Source organism: Phoca vitulina, unplaced genomic scaffold (genome assembly GCF_004348235.1).
Source record: "Phoca vitulina isolate PV1807 unplaced genomic scaffold, GSC_HSeal_1.0 scaffold1, whole genome shotgun sequence".
Lineage (NCBI taxonomy): Eukaryota > Metazoa > Chordata > Mammalia > Carnivora > Phocidae > Phoca > Phoca vitulina.
The window spans coordinates 66,198,845-66,219,872 of record NW_022589704.1 but is presented as its reverse complement, the minus strand read 5'-3'; the positions used below and the strand labels follow the sequence as shown (position 1 = coordinate 66,219,872).

Here is a 21,028-nt window from a genome sequence, read left to right as displayed (position 1 = left end):
GGAAAAGAAAGAAAGAAAGAAAGAAAGAAAGAAAGAAAGAAAGAAAAAGAAAGAAAGAAAGAAAGAAAGAAAGAAAGAAAGAAAGAAAGAAAGAAAGAAAGAAAGAAAGAAAAAGAAAAAGAAAAAGAAAAAGAAAAAAGTGAAGGAGCCACTTCAAAGCCGTGAAGCGTTTCCTTGGCACGGCTGTGCACCGCTTCTGTCTTAAAGAGATCACGTGGGTATAGCTGCACACATAAAAACGGTTTCATTAAAAGCCTCCAGTCATTCATTTTGCTTATTAAAGCCACTTCACGATGATATTCACAATGGAACTCTCAGCTGTCCCCAGCAATGACACTAAAATACAATTAATTCCTCTTCCCGAGGAGTCTATAGGTATGCGCTGGAGGTATTGTGTTAATTGCCGCTGCTTCATACCATGGCTTCAATTAGGAATCAAAATGGGAGCAAGATAAACATGGATCCCATTAAGTTCCAGAGGACTTAAAACTGAAGTTTCTGCCCCAGCCCCACTCCCTCCCTCCCCAATCCTCACGCTGATTAGAAACCCAGAGGGCTCCATCTGGGGAACGACAGTGACATCCAGTGGCCACGAACTAGAACACACAAGTTACAAAGCATCATTATATGAGAGAAGGGCTAATGTTTGTTGAGGTACTGATATTTTAAATTCAATGTCCATAAAGCTGTGTGCAAGTAGAACCTCATCATGACATGATCCCAAGTCATGCAAATCAGAGATTCGTAACAAAATCAGGATGTTTCGCTGCCTCTGATGATTTACTCTGGCTATTAAAATTCCCAGCAGAATACTATTAATAATTATTTGCCAGAAGAGATGAAATATTGATATTGTATTCAGAGTTCCAAATGTCATATTACCATTTATGTTGTGTACAAATTCAAGGATAAGTCATTTCCAACGTGATCCTCTTGCTCAGCCAAAAGCAATACCTGGCTCTTGCTAGAAAGTGAACTGGGTTAGATCAGTTGGACCCTGGTAATTTCAGTACCACCCTGGTAAGAAAAATTTATCTCAAATGTTTTTGAGGGTTCAAAATTTTAACTTGTTCTCACACCACAGATGAGAGACAAAGATGGAGAGTGAGAAAGAGACAAACCAACTACGGGATCCCAGGAACATGAGGAGAAAAAACTCACTTCAGTGGAAAATGCAGACTTTAGACTCTGAAAGGACCTACATTTGAGCAATGCTTGACTCTAGGCAAGGAATTTCATCACTGAGTTTTTGTATTCCTGTATGTCAAAGGGAGATTAGAAAACACATCTTGCAGGGTTGCTATGAGGCTAAGGGATGAGAGCGTCTATCAAGATTAATGTTCAACCTCTCACTCCGTGCCCTGCACATATAAGATACACGTTAATAGTAGTCATCACACATACATTCATATTAAAACTACTAATAAGACTGAAGTTTCCTTTGCCACAGAAAATGTCACTCTGAAAACAGACTTTCGATTCCATAAACCTACCATATTTTGAATGTCAAGTGCTCCTCCATCTGACTTTAGTAAATTTGTGACGTGTTTTAAGGGATCAAGCAACAATGGTAGCACATTTATTAACAATATAAAATGTCTCTGACACCTTCCTAAGCTTATCTTGGTCATTAATGTGACCTCAAGTGCAGAAAACACTTAACTCTCATCTATCCCACAAGTCACAATGATCTCGCCTATAAGGCTTCAGGGTCTCACAAATACCACACCTCATACCAGGGTAGACTATCCTGTGAAGATGGTCCAACAGGGCATGTGCAACTAGGAGAAATGACATACTGGCCAGGATTGATCCAGGAAGCCACAGGTAGTTGGATATAGAAGCAAAACAAAGTTGCTTAGCCTCTAAAAGTTTGAATTCTGGCCTTCTGAGTAGTACACAGTTGACTCTTGAACAATGTGAAGCATAGGGGTGCAGACCTCCCCTTGCAGCCAAAATTCTGTATGAAACTTTTGACTCCCCTAAAACTTAACTACTAGTAAATAGCCTACTGTCGACTGGAAGGCTTACTGATGACATACACAGCCGATTGATACATATTGTGACGTTACATGTACTAGATACTATATTCTTACAAAAGTAAGCTAGAGAAAAGAAATGTTATAAAGAGAATTATAAGAAAGAGAAAATAAATTTACAGTACTGGATGGAATTTATTTAAAAAAAAACCAAAACACATATAAGTGTATCCACGGAGTTCAAACCCATGTTATTCAAGGGTCAACTGAACTTTCAAAACTAAATCAGGATCATATTGCTCTCTGACTCAAAGAACTCCGTTCACTTTCTCTCTCACTCAGTGTAAAAGTCAAGGCCCTCTGGGGCCTCTGAGACCCTACACGAGCTGGTTCTGCAGTAGCCCTACTGAAGTCCACTCCATCACCCCCCACCTTACTCCAGAAGTGCTGGCCTCGGGCTGTGGCCTGAACACAAGCACGCTACCACAAAGATTTTCCTCCATATCATGCTTCAGGGACACCTTCCCTGATCCCTCTAGTTAAAGTGCATCTCTCACTCACCCCTAGCATGCTCTTTCCTTCTTCTGCCCTGCCTTCCTTTTCTCCCCAATACAGGCAACTCCAACTTTTCAAAAGTTCACATTACACCTCTTTGCTTTTACAAAAGACCTACATTAGTATCTGTTTTTGCCAACCAACAGAAATCCAAAGGGGAAGGGAGGGCTGGGTGGCTCAGTCAGTTAAACGGCTGCCTTCAGCTCAGGTCATGATCCCGGGGTCCTGGGATCGAGTCCCGCGTCAGGCTCCCTGCTCAGTGGGGAGTCTGCTTCTCCCTCTGTCTCTCCCCACCATTCGTTCTCTCAATCTCACTCTCATGCTCTCTAAAACAAATAAAATCTTTTTTAAAAAAAAAAAGAAATCCAAAGAGGATTTTTGTTTTTACAAAAAAGGTGAAAAGTGAAAATGCCATTCAGTGTTTGCTTTGCAGTGAGCTCTTATAAAGGCCATGTGCACCATGGAGCCGCAGCGAGAGTGGTCCCGGCAAGCTCCTTCCAGGGAACCACACTCAGCTTCTCAAGCATCAAGCCCCCGCAGCTTTGAATTTTGTCTGTGAGCATCTGTGCTTTATCTTGATTTATTTTGTGCATCTATTGGCAAGATGTGTCCTAAGATACCCGAAAATGCTAAGAGAGGTTATTTCTGGGGTCTGGGAATGCTCAAATATTTTCCCATATAAATTAATGGTAAATGCCTCTTTGCTTTATACCATTTCAGCTTACGAAAGTTTTCATAGGAGTGCTCTACTTTCAGACAGCCGGAGAAACCCGTACTTATCATCACCTAAGGGATTACAGATTTTAGTCATGTGTCTCATCTCTTTCTCTTCCGAGAAGTATGCAAACTCGCAAGGGCAGTGTTTTTTGTCTATTATGTTCATACTGTACCCCCAAGATCCACAAACAAAATAGGCTTGGTATAAAACAGTCAGTAAATATCTGCTAAACTGTGTGAGGAAGTCAACAGGAAAAGGCAGGAAGAGTTCCTAGTTTTTGTGGAATCTATAAAGTGAAAAGAAAAAAAAACCCTCAAGATGTATTTTTAGGTGCACACACACACAAAGAAGGTAGTCTACAAAAGTAAAAACAGGTTATGTTAAAACAGAGAAATTAAATAAAAATAAGTAAGGAAAATAGAGATATTCATTAGCTATCAACATCTAACATTTCAGTGTATCCTTACAGAAATAAAGCAGCTAATAAATAAATAAAAGAAATGGAAGCTGGTAAATCTAATATGCATTAGTATTTGGAGAGCACTATGTCAGCAATTTTTCTACTGTTTAAAGATATCATCTGAGGGGCGCCTGGGGGGCTCAGTCCATTAGGCGGCCCCGGGACTGAACCCCACAGCGGCTCCGTGCTCAGTGCGGTCTGCTTGTCCCCCCCTCCCCCTTTGCCCTTCCCCTGCTCACGTGTGCACAGGCTCATGCTCTCTCTCTCAAATAAATAAAATCTCTTTAAAAAGAGATATAATCTGAGTGAAAACAAAAGGAAAGAAAAAGAACACAAGAAAGCTGTGGAACTCAATTTCCTTCTCATAATCTTTGGTCTAAATGCATGGTTGATGAAGCCAGGAGACAATATCTCACATCTTTGATTTTATTTCAGCATTTCCAGAAAATACAGTAATGGAGAAATATATTTCTATTTGATGCCTAAAAGTTTAAATTTAGTATGTAACTCAAATTAATTCTCAATGTTCCACTTTAAGCCTCCACATTAAAAGAACCTGTGCACTTTATTCCTTAATATAACTTGCTGTGGTCTCAGTAAAAACTGGGGCTTGATTTACAGGGTAGATTTTTATTATTAAACTTCAAGCTATTTGTTAGCAATAAACTATAGTGACTATAACCAAAAAAATGTAAAGTTGCTCCAAAAGAAAAAGATCAAGGGTATAAAATACTGTAATTACATATTATGCTAATTAAGAGCTGTAGTCTCACAAGCATATGTAAAACTAGTTTAGACTATGGCAGCTATCTATTGAGAGTTAACACTATACTTTTAGGAGATGAATGGTCATGAATAGAAGTCAAATTAGTGACAAACAGCAATGCAGAAAATATATGTTGAACATTTTCTGCCCTAGGAAGGCGAGGCCCATCACACTGGCGGGGAATGGCACACCTTCAAGAATTTAGGTTTTCTGTGAATGTTACTTGATAAGAAGGGGGGGAAAAAAAAGGATTTTGCAGATATGATTAAGGGATCTTGAAATGAAGAGATTATCCTGGATTATCCGGGTGAGCTCTAACCGGTACCATCTTTATAAGAGAGAGGCAGAGGGTGACTTGACACAGACAGAAGAGGGAAATTCAGTGTGACCACAGAGGGGGGACTGAAGTGAGGCTGCCGGAGCCAAGGAATGTCAGCGGCCCCAGAAGCCGCAAGAGACAAGGATCAGACTCTCCTGGAGCCTCCGGAGGAAGTGCATCCCTGGCAATGCCTTGATTTCAATCAAGTGATACTGATTTCAGGCTTCTGGCCTCCAGAAGTGTGAGACAATCAATTTTGGTTGTTGTAAGCCCCCAGGTTTGTGGTCGTTTGTTACAGCAGCCACAGGAAACGCATATGGAATTCCAAAGAATCGAATGGCATTACCATCACAAACTCCTTTCTTTTTCACTACTTATTATGGAAACATGTTTTTTTTTTTACACTCATACCTGTAAAAATAAGAAAAGGTGAAAGAAAACTGGTGCCAAATTCTGTCTCACTCTAGTAGAAGGACGAAAATCATTTATACCCTATTTTAAAAAACTGGGGGAGAAACCCTCTACATTTTACAACACAGAGATGCATTTTTTAAAAAATGCATTTTAAAAAATATGTTTTGAGGGGCGCCTGGGTGGCTCAGTTGTTAAGCGTCTGCCTTCAGCTCAGGTCATGGTCCCAAGGTCCTGGGATAGAGCCCTGCATCGGGCTCCCTGCTAAGCAGGGAGCCTGCTTCTCTCTCTCCCACTCCCCCTGCTTGTGTTCCTGCTCTCACTATCTCTGTCAAATGAATAAATAAAATCTTTTAAAAAAATGTTTTGAAAGAATACTCTTTATGTTTATGACTTTAAAATATAGAGGAGATACTTAATTCTTCAAGAAAATTTTAGGGTACACACACCCATGAAGAGAACCAGTGTGGATACTTCCCATGTCTGCCTGACAACCAATTCAAAAAGTAGTTCAAATAACAGCTTGTTTTATTAACTTCTCAAAAAAAATGCTGCTTGTGCCACCAAAGATTATTACGAAATTTATCTATCAATTTGGACTCTGTTTTGGCTCCCAAATTCTCATAGAGCATTATTTAAACAAAGAAGTGTGGGAAATGTGTAATATTTCTACCCTTACTTTCATTTTGTGTTACAATCTTCTCCCAACTAGCAACACCAAAATAAAGAAAAGGACTATTCATAATTCTCTTCTATTTTTCTATGTCTGAAGAAAATCTTTGCCATATGATGAAACTAAAACAAACAGAAAAGCAATGATGTGGATTATGGTTCTGTATCCTTACCTAGACCTATGTGAGGCAGATGCTCAAAAAGGGTCCAGCTGTGGTCATCGATGTAATGATTCTTCAGGATCAACAGCTGACAAACATCTCGGGCAGTTATGTCACTGGGTACCTCTAAAGCCCTGCTGGTTTCATCTTCACTGTATACTTTAATTACCTGTGTAGGTAGAAATAAGAAAATGAGCTAACATATCCTATTAAAAATATCATTGTAGTAAGTCATCAAACTTATTGGTTGAGCTGATTACAAAGTCCTTATATGGATTCTTATACATTAAATTTTCTAAAACACTGAATAAATGTTGCCTATCTAAGACTTGTTTATCGCCGGTCAAAATCACTTTGTCCGATAACTTCCACCCTCTTCTCTTCAGTGTCTAGATGAGAGGACATTCAATGACCATTCAACGTCATTGCTCTACCATTCTGGTCTATTAAAAAGCTACATATCTCTTAACAACACGTAAAATGTTCCATTCCATACTTATATCTTATAAATTATCCAAGTAATATGGTCAATTTATTCCCAGATATATACAGGTAGTAAAAGCGGTAAGTAGAATCAGCCTTTATGAAAAGATTTCTTTATTTCAGGTTATGGAAATTTTGGCAAAGACTGGTTAGATGTATACCAGATTCTTTTTCTTTTTTCCTTTGCAATTAGTTGTGTCCATGGGATTGACTTTTAGTCAATGGAATGTAAGCACATTCAATATTGCACTTTCAGGCCTAGTCCATAAAAACCTCCCACGTATTGTTCCCCATTCTCTAATGTCAGCCTCCCATTGAATAGAAATGACAAGGATCCAGAGGGGAGAAAAGCCTTGGGACAGAAGGAGCCTTTGTCCCTTCATGACCACATGAAAGCTGCCCAAATAAGAACACCCATATGGAACTTTGACATGAGCAAGAAATAAACTTTTATTGTGTTTACATACTGTGAATTTGTATTTATCTATTAAGGCAGCTAATGTTACCGTAATTACACAGAATTAGGGAGAATTTCATACACAACACTCCCCTCAACATTTACCAAGTTGTGCTATGTGCTAGAATTTCCACTATTAATCATATAATTATTCCACTAATTACATTAATTAATTATAAGAAGATAAATACCTATGATAATAGTATAATAAAAGCAACATATACGCATAACACAAGTGGGAAATGGTAAGAAAATTCACTATAAGAAATACACTTGTTACAAAAATATAGACATTTCAACATTTTTAGTAATTCAAACTGCAAATTAAATTAAAATGACATATTAATTCTATCCTACTAATTTTTTTTAATTACACTTAATAACAGTGCGATGAAATACTTGCTCTCTCTTACAGTGATAGAAGTGATATAAAGTGGTAAAACTATTTTGTACACCTATTGGAATGTATTCAAAAGCATTAAATGTCCATTCCTTTGACTCAGTAATTCCACATAGTGTAAATTATCTCAACTCCGTCCTAAATGTGGAAAATGGCTTCAGGCATAGACCTATCCAGCAGGCACTACATATAATTCTATCAATCTAAATATTCAACAATGAAAGAATGGTAAATGATAGTATTTTCCTAGAATGGAATATTACATGGTGCTTACAAATGTTATTCAAGGAAATGATACAGGAACTTTAAAAAATTCTTAGGTAAAATAAAATCATGACATCAAAGTATATTTTGCATGGTACAGGGCAAGTTTCCTTGTGGGACTGGCTACCAGGCACCTACCTATCTTCTAACAATATTCTGATCGCCTTTTAGAGCACACTGCCTCCCTCGCCATCAGTCTCTCTGATTCTGGCAGCTCTGCCGTCAGCTCAGCCATGGAGAGCCGGAGCTGTGGGGACTGGCTTGGAAGAGCCAGTTGTTAAACATTCAGGAACCGCAAGCCAGGCATCCATCTTGAAATCAGCCACAGTAGGAGCTTGGATACCAAAGAAATTGGTAATTGCTACAAATAGGCCTTTTTAAAAAAACAACAACATTATTTTTAGGGCCAGTTTGCCAGTGCACCACTGCCTCAGATCCGATAGTTATTATCCAGACTGGTCAACCAGCACCCAGAACCCCTCTGGTGACAGTAGTTATTTCAGAGAAGGGCACATGACCTAATCAGAACCAGTCAGAAAGGCAGTCTGGATATCTGTTCACATAACCATAAAGTGGACCCTCTTTCCTACTAGACAGATGTAGGATGAAGCTGTTACTGTTCACAAAGAGAAAGACTGTGGGAAAATGAGGTCCACATGGAATAAGCCATGCTAAGAGATGGAAAGAGTCCTGAGAATATCTCTGAGCTCCTGGATCAACTGAATTTGATTTCTTTGTGTTTTTATCATAGATGTGCTCTGAGGCTCTAAGTGTCTAGTGGCAACACCCACCTACTTATCTCTCTTGCTCTAGCCATGGACCCCCTCCAATTCAGTCTCCATACTGCTAGCAGAATAAACTTGCTAATTGCCAATCCAATCAGGTCATTCTGCTACTAAAGTTCTTCAATGGCTCCTCGTTGTCCTAACTCACGCAGCTCATCATGTTTACGGAGACCTCTTACAAGGTACACATCCTTTGCTAAGTGTTTTAAAACAAGGCTGACACAGACAGAGACTGTTGTTTCCTTCAGAGAGCTTAAAGTCTAGTGGGGAAAGCAGTATTTTAAAAAAATAATTATAAACTAGGGCATAAAAATGCAGCATATTACTAATCATAAAATGAGGTTAAGAGAGACCTGGAAGATATCCATGAAAAAGCGATATTTAAGCCAAGACCTGAAGTAAGAGTGGGCAATAGCTAGGCAAAGGGAAGGTGAACGCACTTCAGGCTAAGGGAACAGAAGTCCCTGGGTGCACTGGTAAAGAAGGAATTTGGCAGGTTCTAAGACTGAGAGGAGTCAGGGAAGGCAGTTGAGGCAAACAGGGAGCCTGGTCCTAAGGAAACTGAAGTGGTAGGTAGGATGGCGGTGATAGGGATGTACGGTCCTAAGTTCAGAACTGACTTAAGAACCATCGAGCTTTTAAGTAGTAAACAAATACATAGACATGGATACATCTGGCGAGGGAGAAGAGGAAGAACAAAGGAAAAACAGAATCTAAACTGAACCCTGAGAAATACCAATATTGACTGGTGACTTAGAGGCAAGAAAGTCTGAAAGATCAAGTGAGGTAGAAAGGGAACCAGGAAAATGGGAACCCATGGAATAAAGCCCAAACTCTAGCATGCACACAGCATGGACCCTCTCCAGGAAACCAGCCTGCAGAACAGGACATTCTGTGATCCTAGCCAAATATGACAGGTACTTGCAACCTGTTCTTTCTTAGTTGCATGTGAATTATCCTCTACTTGGAATCAACACTTCAGCCTCCAACAACATGCTTTATTTGGCAAATTCCTACTCATTATTTGGCCCCAGTTTCCATGCCTCTGCCTTGAGAAAGGCTTCCCTGACTACCCAAGGCTTTGTAATTTACAGTGCCCTTTTTCCATGCTCTTATTTTGTAATTTTCTATTTGCATGTCTTTCTCCTCAACTGTACTAATAATAAAGTCCTTCAAGGAAAATCTCTGTTTACTTATCATTTGACATCATATTTCAGGTACCTAGCCCAAGGCAGTGTATGGCTTACTAAAGATCTTTGGAACAAATGAACTTTGTACCCCTGTAGTGCCAATCAAAGTGTTTTTGACATAGGAGGGACTCAATACATATTTACAAACTTTAAAAATATTTTGTCACAAAGTATGTGATTAAATTGTTATGCTTGGTAAATTAAAATTATTTTCAATGATCAACAAATAAACAAGTTTTCCTATAAATATAGTTCCAGGTAAGAATTGACTCAGTATCGCTGTTTGTGGGCAGTTCTGAGTTGTGAAGTCACTGAGGTTGCTACATGGAGTCGTATGAAGAAGATCATGAAAATACACAGCCAAAATCAGGCGCAATTGTTTGAGCTTTCACTTCAATTCATTCATTTTCTGGTTAACACATGTGGTTCACTAAAATCCCAAGATTTGCTTGGAATTTCAGTGCTTCCCATGATTGCATGCAGGAAGGCTAGTGCTCTTAAGTGTGTGTCTTGAGGATCTGTATCCATGCTAGACAATTGGTGGGATTCTAAGGGATGCTGTCTGGTCTATGTCCATGTACTGTGGAACACTGACTGGATCAGGCCCTGGTGCACGCTCCTGACAAAAGCAATGTGAAGACGACCACTCCTGAGAGGAAAAGAGGATCTGAGCCTGTGGCTGTTCCTTCAGGTGGTACAATGATGAGCCACTGTTTCAATTTCCTCAGAGGCCACTTGGCAAATCCCATGCCAGGAGATGGAGGGGAAATGAGAATGACATGGGGGCCGTTGGGAAGGTTCCCAGTAATTTCTGACTACCCATGTTTTCTTCCAGTAAACTCCCATCACCTGGGCTCTTACTTTTCATGCTCTTTTATATCAGAGGAATTGAGAAATTAAAAAAACAAACAACAACAACAACAACAAAACAAGACTGGAGACATTCTGAAGACTAAACCAAATTCAAGAAGTGGACAAGAACTGAACAAGAGGTAAATTTGGGGAAAATGAAAAATGTATCTAACCAATTAGGAAATGCCATTATTTTCTTTAGACTACATTGTTGCGAATTTGAAAGACACAGGTTTCCAAGAATCAAAACACATACATTTAGAAGGGCTAGGCCAACTCAAATGTTTGTAATAGGTACATGTATTCATTTTAAAATAGATAACACCTGCTCGAAGAAAAGTTTAATATTTTCTTTTGAGCTCCATTTCAAACTCGTATTCTTAAACTCTTATTTAATTCTGACATTTATCCCAAGTACACATTTACCTAAGAATGATAAAATTATATTTTAATTGATATTCCACAGCAGTAAATCCCTGTCATCTCTCAAATCTACTCAATAATTGTGAAAAATTCCTTATTCTACAAAGGGGTGCCTTGTTAAAAAGTCTCATTTTATTACTATTTTTTTCTTTCTTTTTTTTACTATTTTTTCCTCCTTAAAATCTATGAAAAGGGGAAAGATCATCTAGGCCTTAACTCTCTAGGAGAGTTGAATATGCCTCTTGCCAAAAGTATTACACAAAACCGTCTTATTTAAAAAAAGAAGTCAAGTCATTTCCTCCATGGCTAGTATGGATTAAAACTAAGTTAAAAACTTTTGTGATTAGGTAAAAACAAACAAACAAACAGCAGGGCTGTTCTTAATCATTAGAGCAAAATAGTGGTATCCTGTCTCCTCTACATACTGAGTGGTAAAAAAGAGATCTTAAAATCATATAATTATGATACTTAATAAAGGGATATTATAATTTCCAGTTCGGTGGTCCCAATTCCCAGCTTGCTTTATAAAGCGAAAAATAGGGGGAGGAAAATATTATTCATACCAACTGATCATTTGAAATTATATGCCAGTAGGAAGAAATGCTGCCTGACACTAAAGAAGAATAGGAACTTTCTCTGTTTCATCAATGAATAGATACCTGACCAGCAAGAGAGACACACACTGATAAGGTCTGTCCATAACATCCCCGCAGCATAAACAGAGAAAGCGCCCAAGGACAGCCAACAGTGTACACACGGGCTGTGTTTAGGCAACCCTTCCATGTCACTGTAATCCTGACAGTCAGGGCAACCTTGGCCTTTGGAGGGGTTTACAGCTTCAAAAACTGCACTGGGAGCATATGGTGTCTAGCAGAGCAAATGCACTACACGGACATAGTAACCCCTGCAGGGGACGTGCTCGAACGTGGGTGGAACATGATCTCTGTTTTGGCTGACATCCTTATTGAGGTAGTTTATACACTTTATACTTCAATTCCCCTCGACTGCCCTCCATAAAAGTGGAGGCAAGAGATTAAAAACCCATATTCAAAGCAGTAGACACAACAACGTTCAAATATATAGAGGTGGCAAGAAATAGTTAACTTTTTAGAAGAAAGCTTGAGGTCCCTAAAGCCTTGAGACTAAAAGAGATAAAATATTTAAAATATAAGACAACGGTTTATTTCTGAAAAATAAAGAGATCAAATTTGAAAGTCAATTCAATACGTATCACCTTGCCCCCCAAAGTATGCATCGGATTCATCTGCTACAATCACCAGAAATTCTGATTCTCAGAACAGACTATTCGAAAAGCCTTCGGAAAGCACTGGGCAAGAGCCAGACTGTCGGCCTTCCTCCTCCTCCCTGCAGCCCCCAGGAATGCGACGGGCACGGGAGAGCAAGCTAGTTCCTTCCCAACCTGGATTCATCCTGGAACATGTGAAGCAAACTCAGGGTTGTCATCCGGTCATGGGTCAATGTCACAGAGCAAAAGGGGGGCAGTGGACCCCTTGGTAAGTAATTAGCTACAGGGTAGCTTTCTCCCACTTATCCTTTGTCATTTCAGAGATGGGAGGAGGGAGCAGGAATAATCATTCAGCAGGTAAAAAATGAGCATGGATTAAGCATACATGACCAAGAATCCACAGAATGAGAAAAATTAAAAGAAAAGAAGTAGGAGGATGAGGAGGAGGAGGGGAAGGAAAAGAAAGAAAGAGGAAAAGAGAAGAAAAAAGATCATTGGGACATGGTTATCTTCTGTGTCAAAGTTTCTACTTTGGGAAAATTTAAATTTAATTTTTAAATTAACTACATTTAAATACTACACTTAATATTTAATTAAACATTGATTTTTATTTACTACTATTTAGTTTAAAATAATTTAAACAGCACATTTAAATACCAAGGCCTTCCCATGATGAAAAGTATATAACTTCTAAAAAGAAACATTAATTTATTGTATCTATTAATTATATGTTGTTCACATACGGTTAATAGGAAGTAAGAAATAAGGCCCACAGAGGTGTGATGTCACCTAGGTCCCGAAGTAAAGCTTACTTTTACAGCTTTCTACAGTAGAAAGTAGTTTTATTTCTTTAAAAGTTTGCCATCCAAGTGCAGTAGGATTATAAAGCAATCTTTTAATGTTTCCGGGTTTTTTTTTTCCTATTATTTTCAACAGATAGGCAATGGACCTAAATCATGAGAAATATTTTTATATCAAGGTCAGAGTAGCCCTGGATTTTTACATTCTTCTAAATAAGGAATGCAGTGTTCTAAGATAAACGAAGACATTCTTAGATATTTTGAATTAAGCAACTCAGTGTGTTCCCTTGAAGGAAATGGAAAATAATATATTCATTATTACTTATTCCAAATCTCTAACAAAATGGTATATTTTAAAAACAAATTCTGTTCCAAAAGACCCTAACAGCTCAAGGAAAGCTACTGCTTCTTTATTGCCACCTTGTGTTATTTTTCTAGCTGTCAAATATTTATTAAGAGCAAAATAGTACAGAGTTTAGAGAAACCAGGTTGTAGGGTGTCTTAAATTCTCTCCATTAAAAAATATTTCAAAAACACATTTTACTTGAGCATAAAGAGTATATGTTCAATTATAAGTTATAAGATATTAACTCAAAATAGAAAGATACTAATTCAAAATAGATACTGCCACCAATTTCAGAACTACAGAAACCAACCGGCACAAACAGGTCTATTCCATATCCTGTGGCTCTTGTCAAATGTATGCCCTGTAATCCTTTCCTTATTCTCTAACTCCGAACATACTATTTTTTCTCAGTTTCTTGAAATAGCCATGCTCCTTCCTGACACAGGGTCTTTGCATACACTACTAGAGCTGCTTTGTACACTGTCCCCCCCCCCCCACCTTCTACTTTCCATCCCTCAGATGAACCATCATTTCTGTGGGGAAATTTCAATGACCCTCCCAGTTTAGTTCCAGGCCCTTTGTTCCACGTATGTGTGTCCACAACTATGTAAATGACTATCCATCAGCCTCCAATGCTCAGAATGCTGCAGGAATGACGTCAATGTCTGCGTCCCACTGTGGCCCCAGCAGCTGCCACAATGCCTGGCACAGAGCTGATAACCAAAACTATTCTTTTAGTGATGAATGAGCCCATCATGCACAGGCCCGGAGAAGACAACATTAAGGATTCCTAAACAGTAGACTTTGAAACCTCATAGGGCTTGAAAACCCCCAAGGGAGGAAAAAATACATTGAGACCAAAGAGAAAACATAGGCAAGTTTTCATGAAATCTGTGAACTGAACAAAGGTGGATAAGGTGATTTCTCTGGCCCATTTCAATTCTGGTATTCTGTAAGAATTCAAAAAAAAAAAAAAAAGGTCAGAGGACATCTGGGCAGGACAAATATTTATGAGCAAAGACACCAAGGGCTGAAGAAGCAAAAACACATGCATGCAACGATAGACCACTTTACCGAGATCAAAGGCACTAAGCTATGAGGAGCAGGTGAGGAAGCGCAGGGGTCAGGAGGCCTGCAGAAGGCGGGTCCTCACCCAGCACTCCTGGACACTGGTTTCCATCAAAGCAAACCAGTGAGGAGGTCACCACAGATGGGATCATTTTTTAGATAAACAAATGACAGAATGCCTTTCTTCAATGGCTGGAAACAGAGAATTAAGTTTTAAATGGTAATTTTATAAGAATATGATTACAAAGTGGTAAGAGAATAATGATAAATAACCACATGATGACCTAACCATTTGGGAGCAGGTTCTATAAGTAACAGAAAGCCTACCCTACAATGGCCTATTGACCAAACTGAGGCTAATTTTTCTCTCACATTCAAAAGCAGAGGCAGACGGCTCTGAGTTCGCTGAGGCAGGTCCATCACGTCACCACTGGCTGAGACAGGCTCTTTCCATTAGTCTGCAGTCCTCAGGGTCCCAAGCTGGATCATCCCCACAGCATCTCTGTAAAAACTCTGAATGTGTCTACATTTGTATGTCATTTCATCTCAACAGGAAAACCACAGGGTATGCCTGGATACATAGATAAACAAATCGAGTTGAAGGACCTGTGTTAGTGGAGATCCATGTAGAACCTCCAGGAGTTCGGATATAAATTCAAAATGTAAGGATGGAGATTTAGGATGTGTTAATTTGTTTCCTATGCAGCACTGAGCCAAAGGGGCCCAGTGTGGCAATGCCCCACGGCTAGATGGCAGAGGACTGAGCACTGTCACACCTGACAGCTTGGAAGAGCGACATTGCCAGATCGTGGCCTGGCCAGGCTTCCACCCAAGTGAAGAAAGCCAGTCTGCAGGCCAAGGGGCAGGCAGAAAGTCCTCTTGATGCCCCTCTACTTTATTTGAGCCTCCAACTCTGTTCCTGACCGTTTCTGCTCTCCTTCTCAGGCCAAGAGCCCCACAGGCTGCTCCTTCCTTGGGCTTCCTTTCTTCCTCCAGGGTGGCAAGAAAGACTCAAGTATGGGTTCAGTTTTGCAAAGAAGAAACTGGGAGCCCTTTCCGTATGCTCTGTTATGTGGCAGGGGGGAAAAGGCAAAAGAAACAGCTCCAATTTCATTATAAAAGAAGGCACACATTAAAAACGAAGTCTAAAGCTACCCTAAAGCACGCACACACATATCTACATATGTATATAGACGTGTTATTTTAGGACCTAAATCCAATATGAATAAAGATGGTCAAATCCCAAATCCCATACTCATGTTTCCAATGACTTCATCAAAGGAGTGTTCTCTGAAGCCTCAGTATTTTTAAAACTCATGTAATTCCTGTGACGATGCCAGTGCTAATTCATCTTTGAAGTAAAAAAAACCTTCACAAGTGCTAATGCTTATTCAGATTTAAAGCAGAAAACCACTGGTCATGCTTATGTTGGACACAATGTTATTCCAGTATCTCATTTCAGGTTTTAAGCAATCGTGTATTCCCAGAATACCCATAAGACACATCTAAGCAAAAAAAGTTAAAAACGGTGTCACACAGTGGGAAGGACGAGTTGGGGAGGGATGGAGGAAGGGTTAAGAAGAGAGGGGGGCAAACAGGAAGAGAGGAAAGAAAATATGTATTAGTGCCCGGGGCACATCGGACATTTTACTGCAATTCTTGGGCTGCCTGGTGTCAAGTGAAGCACTTTTAGGAACTACCTTATTTTACTAATTTTTAAAAGCACGTTTCCTCACATTTAACTTCTCTGAAACTTGGAAGTAACTTGCCATCAGTGGTATGATCGATATAATTGGAAACATATAAAATAATGACACTTCTTGTAATTTAAGGTACCATAGGATTAATGAAATATTCTGTGTTCAGTGTTTCTGGGACATTTGGGAGATATTATAATAGTGTATATATAGATTATATATATATATATATATATATATATATATATATATATATATATATATATACATCAGTATAAACTTACAATAGCATACAAAATATCACTTTCTAGGCCTAACATTCCCATGCTGTGACAGAAGTAGAAGCAAGTGATTTATAACCATTTTGGTCGTTTTACCTTTTCTTCGTTTTTCTAAATATTTATTTTATATTGGTGCAAAACACATATAGAACATATTCCTGTAAAAGAAATATAATCAATACTGTTCGAAACACAAAACAGTAAAGGTCAAAAGGACTCTTGGAGAATATCCACTGAAATCCTCTCATTTTACAAACAAAGAAGCCACTTCTGAGGAGGGTCTGACTTGCTTGGGGATGCCCAGCTATCCCCTGGCAGAGCCAGCCAGGGAATCTGTCTCCGGGCCCCTCCCTGACCCTGTTCTTGCCGCTCTGTTCCTCCAACGTTCATGCTGCTGTTAAGCCGCTGCTTCTATATGGCATCCCAGATAAAAGTATTAGATAACTAAAAACCACAGCATAGAAATGCACATATGTCCCCAGGCACCCAGCTTTTTGAATGTCAAGACAGGTTGTTCTTTGGGTTTCACTTTTTGCAGCATTAACTTGCCCGAAAAATTGCATGTTCTGAAACAGCCAGCAGAGGGAGTCTTTACTTCTCAGTGAGCACAAACAGAGAAAACAGGATGTTTTGAAAACTACAATTTTAACATTGTTAACCCTATGGACGTCCTATTATAATTACAAGAGTTTTAAAAAGTTTAAAGCCATTTTAAAATATTCTTAATTTGAATGTTTCAGATAAACCATGTGTACATCTTCAATAAGGATTTTTTTTTTTGGCTATATATATATATACATATATATATATGTATATATATATACTATACACATACACTGTATATAAAGTCACCTCGGTAACAACCTTTCCTAGAACTCAAGCTGGAGTTTCTCCCTAGTATTTTAGAAAGATGATGTCAAAATAATTCTTTGAATCTTGATAGAACTACCCAAACGAATTTGACTTCTGAAACTATAAAATAAAATTCCTGGTATTTTCACAAACACAATTGAATGTATATGTCCAAACACGCATGCTGATTAGGACGCATTTATACTCACTTTCTGACAATGGCATGTGTGCCAAAAATGATTTTCGAATTCCTCTTTAGGAACTGTCTGAAGAGCAAGTATTATTTATTTCTATCTTCCAGGGGTAGAAAATCTTTACCCTACCCTCTCAGAGGGTTTAATATCTGAAATTACCAAATGTCTTTCTTCTTTCTTCTGCCAAAAAGAGATTGTTATTTTCTAGATTTGACTTGGGGTCCTGGGGCACGGCCAGGAGAGCCAGCCCTGAGACTGCCCCCAAGCAAGAGTGAGACTGTTGATCAGCCCGACGATTTTTAATCTGCTTTCATTGCCAAATGCGGACCAGGCATCGTGGTTTACAAAACAACATGAGTTGGGACCCCTGGGTGGCTCAGTCGGTTAAGCATCTGCCTTTGGCTCAGGTCATGATCCCAGGGTCCTGGGATCGAGTCCCACATCGGGTTCCCTGCTCAGTGGGGAGCCTGCTTCTCCCTCTGCCTGCCTCTCTCTGATAAATAAATAAATAAATAAATAAAGTCTTTAAAGAAAACAACACAACAACAACAAAAAAACAAGTTATGGCCCCCATTCACATAGAGTTTCAGCCCAGGTGCTCATGGTGGTGGTGGACTTTGGAGTCCGCTCTGTGATCAGATCCTAAGCCACCAGATCACCAGTGATGAGTCCTAGATTCCTCATTCTATAGAACGGGCAAATAGCTGGCAAACTCATAGGACTCAATTAATATATGTGATTTTTACTATAAATTTTTGAAAGCAAATAAGGCATTTAGTCAGTCTCAAGAGACTCCTACAGTCCCGCTGAGCTCTAAGGAACTCCGACATATGGTTTAGTCACTACATCTCTGAGGCAAGATTGAGTGCACAACAAGGAAAAATGACAAGAGGGAAAGAGAGATGCAGGGAGGTGGGACTGGTCCAACGAGAGGACTGAGGAGAGGGCAGAGTGCACCGAGTGGTGAATGCAGACGGCCCTGCAGCAGGCACGCCCATGAGGCTGGGAGAGGCAGCCTCTGGCAGGCACGGTGCTGACCCGGTGCTCAGTCCTGCCTGGACACTGACCAGACATGTGCTTTGGGCAGGACACCTAACCTCTCCCCCGCCACCACCACCCCAAGCTTCACATTCCTCATCCCAAACTGGGTTTGGGTTCTTATGAGGACTAAAGAGAATGTGTCATCAGTGCTGAACACATTAGAGCTGTTTTTATTTTATAGGTGTGTGTCACGGGCAGTGAGTATACCAAGTTGTCCACAGCAGCAAGCTGGAGCTGGATAAAGGTCATGAAGAGGCAGGGTGGACCAGCTGAGGTGGACCCTGAGTGTATGCCTTTTCACCACAGCTGTGAAATGAAGGGAGAATGAAGTGAATGCAACAGGAAGACAAATGTATCAACTAATAGTAATTACATACCAACTTTGTACCTTCCCTATGTTGGGCACTTGAGTCCAGAGACGATCAAGTGACACAGTCCCTGCCATCATACAGTTAACATTCCAGTAATGTCACCTTTGTCTACCGAAACAATGTCTTCATATTAGGCACAACTTTACCTCTTTCAAATACAGAACCCTGCCTGATTCTTCCCAGGACAATGAAAAGACAAATAAGCTAAACTATCTTACTATAATTAAATCTGTTCCCAGATTTTTTTTAAAAATTCACCAGCATTTAATAGTCAAATTAATTTTTTTAAATTCAATTAGAGCCCCCCTAAAGTTACAGAAAAGGAGTTGAGGGAACCAGCACGTGAAAGGTACACGGTCTTTCTCTCCCTGGCTGCATTATATCAAGGACAACTACTTTTTGTTTGATTTATTTGTTACAAGGGAATTTTTAGGTAACTACCTCAATAGGACAGGGCACACAAAAAAATTTAAATTCATAGTAATAGGGAGATTTTAAACTGTTTATGAAACCAGTAAAACATGCCATTTCATAGATGGGGGAGAGAAGGAACTCACATTTATTGATCTTCTACTATGTGTCAAGTACTTCTAAATACTCATCCTATTTAATCCTCACAACTGTTCTGTGAGGAAGCATCATTATCCCCAGAACAGAGAAACTGATTTTCAGAAATGTTTAAAAGAAGGCACCCAAAGTCACACCCCTGGTCAGTGACAGAGCTGAGCTCAAACTCAGAGCTTTCTGGCTCTAAAACACACAATCTTTACCGTATCACACTTCCTAAAAACTCACTTCTCAGGAAAAGAAACTTTTTGTGAAAACACAAAATCCATTTGTCCGTGTGGTACCCTTCCTAGATGGATATGCAGCAAAGTTACCCTGTAAACAATTAAAAGGACAGAAGAAAGATCAAGGTTTAGCAAGAATGAGAACTCCAGGTAAACAGCAATAATCATACTCATTACCACATCACAACCCCCTCCCAAGCCAGCCAGCCATCTGTGGGTCTCCATTACCCTCCCCTCCTCAGGAAATCTACTCTCTCCCCACTTGCTATACCTTCTACTATCCCCATACAAGTATCAGAATACATTTGTCCAAAAAGCACAAACATATTGTATATCTGGAAACACAATAATAAAAATCCAAGGGACAAATATTTACTGAACGCCTAATATGTTGGAGGCACTTGGGGGATAGTGAGCTGCCCAACAGGAACCCTTGTTCCCCTCTCCCTTCCTGATGAGTCCTGACTCTGATGAGAAGGGCAGAATGTGGAGCTCAAGGCCTACATTTCCTGGCTTCCCCTGTCACCAGGTTTGGCCACGTGACAGAATCCCAGCCAGTAAAATGTAAGCAAAAGCTCCTAGTTACCTCAGGGTGCCATGTTAACATCTGATAGAGCGAGCCGGCATGCCCTTGGTGCTTCCCATTTTGTATGCCAGGAATGTGAACAGGATGACTGGAGATTTGCATTTATCTTTCCATAAAAGGAAAAGAGACTCACACTAAGGAAGATACAACAGAAAGCAAGAAGGAGCTTGGTTGCCTCAGGACATTGTCGGGCTGCTACATTAGCTTTGGACGGAGTCTTCTTGTAAAGTGAAAGAAAAATAAATCTCCCTGTTTAATGTGCTGTCATTTCAGTTTTCTGGGTACATGAAATAAAAATTCAGCTCGTAACTGACAAAGCACTTTATTTAAACAATATCTTAAATTTTTAAAATCTGGATGTAAGACAAAAAAAGACACATTTTGAAAACCAAATAGTACAGGATTTATAAAAAACAAAAACAAAAACAAAACAAAACCAGACACACAGAAAAGCCAGAAGTCAAATCTGAGTCACCAGAAAGCATATTTATTATCCACAACTATGAAGGCTAGTAAGACTTCAGTTATCAGAAAAGGTAATCATAAAACTGCTGTGAGGGGTGCCTGGGTGGCTCTGTCATTAAGCGTCTGCCTTGGGCTCTGATCAGGATCCCAGGGTCCTGGGATCGAGCCCCCGCATCAGGCTCACTGCTCGGCCGGAGGCCTGCTTCTCCCTCTCCCACTCCCCCTGCTTTATGTTCCCTCTCTCGCTGTCTCTCTCTCTGTCAAATAAATAAATAATAAAACTGCTGTCACATGGCAGTACCTACTGAATTAGGAAATTGGGAATTAAGGCATGTCCACGGGTACTGAATCAAGACACCACTAAGAAAGACGTGCTGAGAAAGTCTTGAAAAGCA

The 21,028-nt window shown here is 39.7% G+C and overlaps 1 protein-coding gene across 3 annotated transcripts in view; it reads right to left on the bottom strand.

Annotated features, from left to right (window-relative positions):
• The window catches only part of GRB14 (growth factor receptor bound protein 14), a 112,099-nt gene that overhangs the window by 36,006 nt on the left and 55,065 nt on the right, over window positions 1–21,028 (bottom strand). For all 3 annotated transcript variants that reach the window (XM_032409246.1, XM_032409247.1, XM_032409249.1), the window contains one exon: window positions 6,054–6,210. In XM_032409246.1, coding sequence (XP_032265137.1) covers window positions 6,054–6,210 — 157 coding nt within the window. The remainder of the gene's footprint in view (window positions 1–6,053; window positions 6,211–21,028) is intronic.